This window comes from Maniola jurtina, chromosome Z, assembly GCF_905333055.1.
Source record: "Maniola jurtina chromosome Z, ilManJurt1.1, whole genome shotgun sequence".
NCBI lineage: Eukaryota > Metazoa > Arthropoda > Insecta > Lepidoptera > Nymphalidae > Maniola > Maniola jurtina.
Window position 1 is genome coordinate 2,670,516 of NC_060058.1, and position 9,318 is coordinate 2,679,833.

The window sequence follows — 9,318 nt, forward strand, 5'->3', positions numbered from 1 at the left end:
AATACTAAATTACTCTTACATTAAAGAACAATGGGTATATAATGTAGCTGTTGTTACCTATTCGAAATGTAAAATTTTGCTACCATAGAATTCCTAGTAGGTAGGTATACCTAGAAGCAATAAGTAAGTAGCACCAACTAATACTCATAGGTATAGAGTCCGCGACAGACCGAGCTGGCAATCAGGATGGGGACGTCCCGCACTCCCGTAATGCAGCTGCCGAACTAGGTAGGTATGTACTTAATAATCTATCAACACGCAGCTCAAACTACTGGATGGATCGGGCTGTGGGCCTGCAACTAGATACGACGAATATGACGAAGACATTCGCTAAGAAAGGATTTATGAAAATTCAACCCCTAAGGGGATATAATAGGGGTTTAAAGTTTGTGTAGACCACGCGGACTAAGTAACACATGGAAAATGTTTCACTTTAACATTTTATTGTGTAAAATTAATTGTCCTAACAAATGGTAGGTACTTGACTCACTTAACTACTTTTCAAGTGACAGTTGATAGGTCAAGGTCACATTGACTTTCCTATTCAAAAACTATTTGGGATTATAATTTGTATAAACATCGACAAAGCTAGAATTGCACTCGCCAGTATAAGTGACAATGGACGGGTGCATCTTAGCTTTGACTCTACCTAGGTAAAAAACCGGCCAAATGCGAGTCAGACTCGCGCACCGAGGGTTCCGTACTCGGTTATTATTCCGACATTTTGCACGATAAATCAAAAACTATTATGCTTCAAAATAAATAAAAATCTGTTTTAGAATGTAGGTACAAGTAAAGCCCTTGCATATGATACCCCACTTGGTATAGTTATCTTACTTTGAAAATTAAAACACATTTTAATTTTTTTGTCTGTGTTGTAACCACAAATTTACGGTTTTCAGATTTATTCCTTTACCTGTGGTACCTGTCAAATTTCATGATTCTAGGTCAACGGGAAGTAGGTACCCTATAGGTTTTATTGACGGACACGATGGACAAACAGGCAGACTGACAGACAGACAGGCAGACAACAAAGTGAACCTATAAGGGTTCCGATTTTCCTTTTGAGGTACGGAGCCCTAAAAATCACCAGTAGTATTAACCATCTATTGAACAAAATATTATGTAAAGAGCTATGTGTAAGCTATTGGTAGCTTAGTTAGAATGACGATCTCGCAAAGGGAAGCGCAGCGTTGGAATATCCTCCACCAGGCGAACATACATCAAAAAAGTCGCAGCGAGCCGCTGGATTCAGGCGGCGCAAGAGTCAAGACCGTGGCGTGTCCCTATATGTCCTGTGGACTGTGGACGTTTATCCGTTGATGATGATGATGATGATTAGAAGCTCGGGTAGAGCTTGGGTTTCTAGAAAAACTATCACGTTTGCAGGAAAAAATGTTAAGTATAAAAATAAAATTGTTTGTCTCGTAACAAAAAATGTTAGGACCCTTTTTCACTGGGCAGAATATTTACACAACAAATAAAAGAATAGCCACCCGTCCTGCCGATTGAACTAAACTAAGGGTAAAACCAGACGGCCGGCCGTAGGTAAGAACGCGTTTCAATTTTGGTATACATAGTCCTTTTTGTAACTCTGTGTCAGCTGTCATGTCAAAATTACGGTTTACGTTTAAAATAAGTACTAAAATCGTACTTTTGACATAACCGTTGACACAAGAAGTTAAAATGGTGCGTGAGAACTCATTTTGTATGCAATTAAGTACCTATTACTATATTTTATAACTTCTGCAATGACGCATAATACCATATTGTTACTTTAATACTATACGGCGTACCTAGGTATATAGTAAAAAATCAGTCATTTTGACCTCGTAGACCTCGCAGACGAGGTCAAATTTTTTACTATTTATTGTTATAACAGAAAAAGAAAGACATATTAGGTATGTAAAAATTTCAATACTCTACTTATTACGGTTCACGAGATAAGTACAGCCCGCTGATAGACAGACGGATGAATGGACGGACAGCGGAGGCTTAGTAATAGGGTTCCGTGGGCACCTTTCGGGTACGAAACCCTTAAAAGGCACGAAAGTAGAACATAGATGGCACTCAACAAAATATGTGAACCAAATGTCCTAATTATTCTTCACTTTACATACGTAACTACGTATTTATGTAAAGTATAATCTATATTTTTACATATAAGTACATTATTATGATTGGAGCTCCTCCAAATTTGTAGGCTTCAATAATATTTCAACTCATTCTGCTGCGGAGCCGGGTTCGAATCCCTAGGTGGACCAATAAGCTACTGGGTAGATATATCTATAGTTTAATTCTATAGAAGAGTACCAGAAAACTATTTAGATTTCAAAATTAAAATCCTAAATACCCTACTGCCATTAAATTTTGTAATTTTTGTAATAAATGCCTACTTTCATGAGTTATTGTCACCTGGATTATTTTATTTTCTACATTTTTTTATTAATGCTGTAGCTGGTACATTTACTAATTTAAAATAGTAATAGTAAACACATCTAATTTCTTCAAAATAAACATTATTTAATAAATTAATATCTTCATTATATTTATGGTTATTTAACTATGTGTTATACCTGCCACTAATAACTGCTGATTGTGATTTCTCAATATATAACTTTTAATTTAATTAAGTAAAAACTTATATCACGAAGAGTGAGAAGTTAATTAAATATATTTTAGTGTTTTAAATCAGAAAAGCAAGTAGTTAACTGCCTATTAGGCCGACTATTACTTACTAATATGCTGTAAATTAAAAGTTTTTAACGTATCTCATGAACCGTAATAGGTAGAGAGTTGAAATTTTCACTGAGCGTAACTATTTCTATTGCTTCTACAACAAAAATAATAAAAACTAAAATGGTAAACTTCAAAATGGCTTCCAAACAATTAAAAAACATTTTAAAAGTATGTAGATACATAATATTATTGTTATAATTCGTACGATGGTGCGGAACCCTACGTTTGCGAGTTCGACTCGCACTTGGCCGGTTTCATTAAGGTTAACTATAATGCGTTAAAAATGACTTTATTTATGAATGTATGATTTCAAATGTAAATGATGTATGATTGGCTAAAGTACGATTTCAGTCCTTATTCTAAAGGTGAACCGTACTTTTCACATGGCAGTTGACCGATAGAGTTAAAATGGCACGCGAGAAGTCATTTTGTGCGGACTCTATATAAAACGTCACAAATTGAAAGTTACAGCTATATTAAATCGTCGTCTAACAATTAAATTGCACGTCTGTTTCTGCCTTAAGGCGCGGTGAAGGGTGAGACAATGTTACGAACCTATCACACCAAACAGCTGAGCTTCTTAACCCTCACAAAGCGATCTCAGTCTTATCACAGAGTTATAGAGTCGAATTTATTTTGATTATTGCCTAAGACTAATGCGGATCCTTCAATATATGAACGTAGTTCTCAAATTATTTAAATTGAGCTTAATAAGTCTAAATTAAGTAGGTACCTAAATGCTAATTATTGAAATTAATTTGTTAATAGGTATTATTTAAAAAAAAATGTTTAAAATTTTGTATTGTTGTATAAAAATTAAAATATTGGAAGGAAAGTTATCAATTTTTTTGTTAGGTATAGCTAGTTAGACAGGCTGGCTGTAATAGGTATCCTACCTAGTTAGCGATAATCTTATCGCGTCGATGAAATTGAAAAATAAAAATGATAGACCTAATAATTATTATTATTGTCTATAGCACATACATTTTATTATTATAATCACCCCAGCTATTCAAAACGCGATTTGCAACTATGTCATCCTTGTTAGCACATTTTCTTAGCTCTTTCGTTCCTATTCCCTATTTTGTTTTTTTTTTCTATTTTTGTAGGATATCTACGTATGGACAATGGGCACCCTTATTCACACATGAATTGCAAAAAATATTTTATTAGTCGCAAACTAAGCACGTTAATTTAATAATTGCATTGATTAATTTTATTTTGCATTTCAACACCTAAGTAGATAGTGCCTACTTAGGTACTTACCTACCTGAGAATTACTTAGGACCTAAATAAAATATTTATCAGTTGTTTTACATCACTGCAATAGATCGTATCAAAATTCCGCAAATGATGATTATTATGCATCTACTTCTAAAAGGCGGCGTTGAGTGTAGAGCTTCGATACAAAACATCAAAAAATAAAAGTACACTAATTGCAAAAGTTTGCGAAATAGGGGAGAGCGGCGGGAAAAGCGGGTGCGGGGCGAGCGTGCGGGGTGCGGAGTGCGGACGAGCGGAGTGTGGCGGAGAGGACTCACCCGTTCCTCCTCGCGGATCATCTCGGCGATGCCGGGGCGGATGTCCACGTCGTCGGCGATGGGCGCGGGCGCGTCGGGCGGCGCGTGCAGCAGCTCGGCGGGCGAGGCGCGCGGGCTGGGCGCCTCGCGCTCGCCGGAGCGCCGCCGCGCCTTGCCCGGCGACTCTGCCTCGCGGCTGCCCGGGCGCTTGGCGGCGCGCGCCTCCATGCCGCCGCCCGCGCGCAGCACGGCGTGCTCGCCGCTCACGTCCGTGAGCCCGCGGATCTTCAGCATCTCGGCCACCTTGAGCAGCGCCGTGATCTGGTCCTGCGACACGTTGATCTCGCCGCGGTACATGAAGTCCACCACGGCCTTCAGGTCGCAGTACTTGATGTCGCGCATGATGATGATCGGGTGCCGGCACGGGTTGTCCATGAACAGCGTCTGGAAGTAGGGGCTGCACGCGGACAGCACCACCTTGTGCGCCTTGAGGCTGCGGCCCTCGCACGCGAGCGTCACGTCCACGAAGGACTCGGTCTGCAGCAGCTGGTCGAAGCAGGTGGCGAGGTTGGTCTGGTAGTTGTTCCAGCGCAGACAGAACTGCTGCGGGGAGCCGTCGGCGGCGTCCCGGCCGTCCATCGCCGCGGGTTCCTCCTCGGCCGGCATGCTAGCGGCGGCGAGCTCGCATCTGCAACAACGCGGGAATATGACGCGACGCGAACACCGCGGGCGACGACTCGCGAGCCACTGAGCGGTGGCGAGCGACGGCGGGGCGCGCGGGCGGGGCCGGGGGCGGGGCGCGCCGCGAGCGAATGGCCGCCCGCCCCGCCCTCGTTACCGCCCCAGCCCGCCCGCGCCCGCATCGATCTCGCGGCGCCCGCGCACGCCCGCGCACGCCGAGCACGCCCGCGCGCCCAAAACGTGCAGCTCTAGCACGCCCTCTCTAGTGCTCTAGCGGACCTAGGTAGTGGCGACGTGCCAGCGTGATCTACCCATCGCCGGCTCACTACAGAGCACGGGTCTTCTCTCAGAATTAATTACTTACAAGGGTTTAGATATAGTCCACCACGTGCCAGACCAAGTGCAGATAAGCAGATTCACAGATCTTTGAGAGCATTATGGAGAAATCTCAGAGTTTAGATTATGCCTGCATAAAAAGTGGCTCAATGTGTCTCTTACCTATACCTGCTTACCTACCTACCTAGGTATCTACCTACTTAGGTAGGTACCTACTTACCTACCTACTTACTATTGCTTTGCTTGTAGCACAAAATCTCTAAACATTCTAACGTTATTATCCTCTTTTTCACAATAAGTAAGGAGAGTCATCCTTGGATCCATTCTAATGATGGCTCAAGGATGACTCTATCTTTAGACATAGTTTTATTTTTAGGCCTAGGGTAGACTGAGGCGATTCGGATCAGTTTTTTCTGAGAAATACTTCGCCTATGGATATGGAGGACAGATGCCCCTAAGGGGCCTTTAATGGCATCTGAACCGCGAAAAATCGAGACTCTATCCTATTTAGGGTTCTATACCTCAAAAGGAAAAACGGAACCCTTATAGGATCAATTTGTTGTCTGTCTGTCTGTCTGTCAGTCCGTCCATCCGTCCGTCGTGTCTGTCAAGAAAACCAACAGGGTAGGTACCTATACTTCCCGTTGACCTAGAATCATGAAGTTTGGCAGGTAGGTAGTTCTTATAGCACAAGTAAAGGAATAAATCCGAAAACCGTGGTTAGGTACATAATTAAAAAATAATTAGGTAAGTAAAATGTGTTTAAATTTTCAAAGCATGAAAACTATACCTAGGTACCTACCAGGTGGGGTATCATATGAAAGGGCTTTATCTTTACATTCTAAAACAGGTTTTTATTTGTTTTTGTGCATAATAGTTTTTGATTTATCGTGCAAAATGTCAAAAAAATACCCGAGTAGTACGGAACCCTCGGTACGCGAGTCCGACTCGCATTTGGCCGGTTTTTTTATAAGTATACAATGGCCTTTCATTTTTACATACCTAGTAGGTAGGTAAGTAAAATTAAATAGAACAGTTAGGTAACACCTAGGTGTGTACCCAGGTAGGTAGGTACCTTGGTATCTATCTTGTGAACCAGTGTATTGACATTTAAAAAAAACAGAACGGAGTTTATTGGTATTTAAATGCAAGAGTAGGTAGAGTAAGTCCGGGAAAGATGGCCAATTCAAATTTTCAAAAACTAAGTAAGCTATAGGCCTATTTACTCACTTGTCGTGTAGGTAGGTACTTAGTTCACTCCAACCTGTAGGTAGGTAAGTACCTACGTAGGTACTTACTTAAGTATTTACCTACGCAACGTAGGAACACGTGTAACTTATCTAAACAACAGAGATATATTTGTAAATTGAATATGTACTTGAAAAGAGCAACCGCCGAGTTTCTTGCTGGTTCTTCTCGGTAGGAACGGCATTCCGAACCAGTAGTATAAATTATTTGACGATTCAAAAGCATTTGTAAAAGTTTAATTGAATAAAAACATTTTGAATTTGAATTTGAATTTAAGAGAAAAAATCAAAAGGCAAGTAAAATCCGCCATAAGTAGGTAGGCCTATATACCTACCTACCTAGGTACTTACCTAATAGTTTTGTCCACTGCTGGTTAAATTTTACTAAGAGTTCAGATGATCCACTGTATTAATGATGTTTCGTAAAAAACAATGAGTTATTTAAGCATTTAGGTAACTGATCAGTTCATGAGTTCGTTATGAATTATCAAGAAACAGTTAAAAAAAACAGTTAAAAAAGATTCTATCCAATAATTATATATTCGTTGTGCATAAGATAATGTGTGTGTATAAGATAATTACCTAGGTACTTATAGGTATCAATTGTGGTATCATATATGAAAAGGCTTTACTTGTACATTTCAAAACAGACTTTTATTTATTTTTATGCATTACAGTTTCTGATTTATCGTGCAAAATGTCGGAAAAATACCCGAGTACGGATCCCTCGGTGCGTGAATCTGACTCGCTTTTAGCCGGTTTTTATTCGTCGCTGTTTTGTAGGTACTCTCAGCTTTCAGTAAGTAGACAGACTAACAAATATACGTACATTCCATGTTTAACATTAACAACGTATCATAATCATAAAACACAGAGACTCTAAATCAAACACGCCGCATAAAAACGTTCGTCCGGTATTTTTTCATTATTTTACATCACTCATAAAGGTATGTGACGACAACTGCGGTCACGCGATGGTCGTCAAATTAAATTGTAGCATAAACTGGTCTAAATCGTAACCTCTAATCGTAGTCGCAGAGATACTGGGAAGTTCTAAGACCGTCACCTACTACTCGGACAAGCTAAGTTTGCACCTCGCGTCGATTACGTCACACTGACGTTTAGGTATGCGAACCGTACTGACGCGATAAGATGACCGTGGAGAGGTGAGCGAGTACCTAAGTGGGAAAGGCACCACATTCCAGAGAGGTGCAAACTTAACACGACTCGCTCCAGCAATGCGCGGGGCTGCAATTGCTTGTATGGTATGGAATTCTATTGTAAATTGAACAATTGAAAAGAGCAACCGCCGAGTTTCTTGCTGGTTCTTCTCGGTAGGAACGGCATTCCGAACCAGTGGTAAATTATTTGACGATTCAAAAGCACTTGTACAAGTCTAGTTGAATAAAAATCTATTCTATTCTATTCGACCGAGTTATAGGTAAAGGTAATGACCTTCATGGGTACCTATATACAAACATGATGCCAGAATTCCGCTTCTGAGACCATCACCTAATAACCTTCAAGTATGGGTAAGACGGCATTGACATCCATTGACCTATTTACGGAACGTTCGATGACCCCTAGCGTCAGTCAGTTTTATTTGCAATATTGTGAACTTTTAAAAAATACAGGATTTTTTACAGTATTTTTTGTGATTTTTTGTATTATCAGTAGGTAGGGCCCGGTTAAATATGTATTAAAAAATACAAAATATATTAAAAAATAAATAATATACTGATAAGTTATTAGTACCTAATCATAAGTAGTATCACCAGTCTTCGTTTTTGCTAGTGGTGACTAAGTTCACATCGCTGGTGACTAAGTTTTCAAAATAGTCCGCCAGCGCTTCGTCTATAAACTCTAGTAGCCTGCACGTTATTAATTAAGTTATAAAAAAGTCATAGGTAAATTAGCATGTTTACAGTAGGTATAACGACGCATTGCCTTGATTAATTTCTTAGTGGTTGTAGCGCCATCTCTTATCGTGTTTAGACAGTAAATAACTTAGGAGAGATATCTACCTAACTATAGTAGATACCTACTGATACCAGTCCGATTGTTATTTCGGTGGAATTCTGACAGCTGTCATTTTATACATTGGTGAGTTATTTCAAATGTTTCAAGGTTATTTGTATGAAAACAGGGGTTCCTTAAAAACTTCAAGTTCCCAAATTATCCTAAATCCCTGTCAACATAAAAAAACGTTATAGATAGGTACCGAGATAAGGCGTCCCTATACTAAGTATTACCTTTATTATTTTAGCCTTTATTATACCTTATTATACCTTTATCAGGGATTTCATCAAAAGTGGAAACCCCTTAAAAGATTAATTGTTACTGAAGAATCCTACCTAGGGCCGTAGCTTTGCAGTGTCTAAGATTTGGGGGAAGGGGGGGGGGGGGGGGGGGCTTCAATGCTCAGAGCTCAGAACTTAGAACAGAACAGAATGCACCAATCTTTTTTGTAAATTATAGTGAACCAAGAGTTCTGTTAGGATTTAAAAACATAAATCCACACGGACGAAGTAGTGGGCATCACCTAGTTCTAGTATCTAATATATTCGACCCTGACTGTATAATATAAGGACGCGTGTTTAAATACCACAATAAGGTAAAGTATCCGGTTGTCGGCACATTACAAATGCAACTTTACCGGGAAATGTTACCGCGGGCAATTAAACATCTTTATAAATATACTCGGCAAATATTAGTTCCAGTACGGTTTATAAAGTTACGAGTGAAACAATGTACCTTCCCAACATGGTTTTTGAGGAGTTCCTACATAGAGAGAG

General features: G+C 40.0%; 1 protein-coding gene across 1 annotated transcript in view; it reads right to left on the minus strand.

The window, feature by feature from the left end:
• Nucleotides 1–4,994, minus strand: part of LOC123880351 (protein bric-a-brac 1-like) — a 398,185-nt gene extending 393,191 nt beyond the window's left edge. The window contains exon 1 of the mRNA XM_045928448.1: nt 4,281–4,994. Coding sequence (XP_045784404.1) covers nt 4,281–4,925 — 645 coding nt within the window. The 5' untranslated portion in view covers nt 4,926–4,994. The remainder of the gene's footprint in view (nt 1–4,280) is intronic.
• Nucleotides 4,995–9,318: the final 4,324 nt, after the last annotated feature.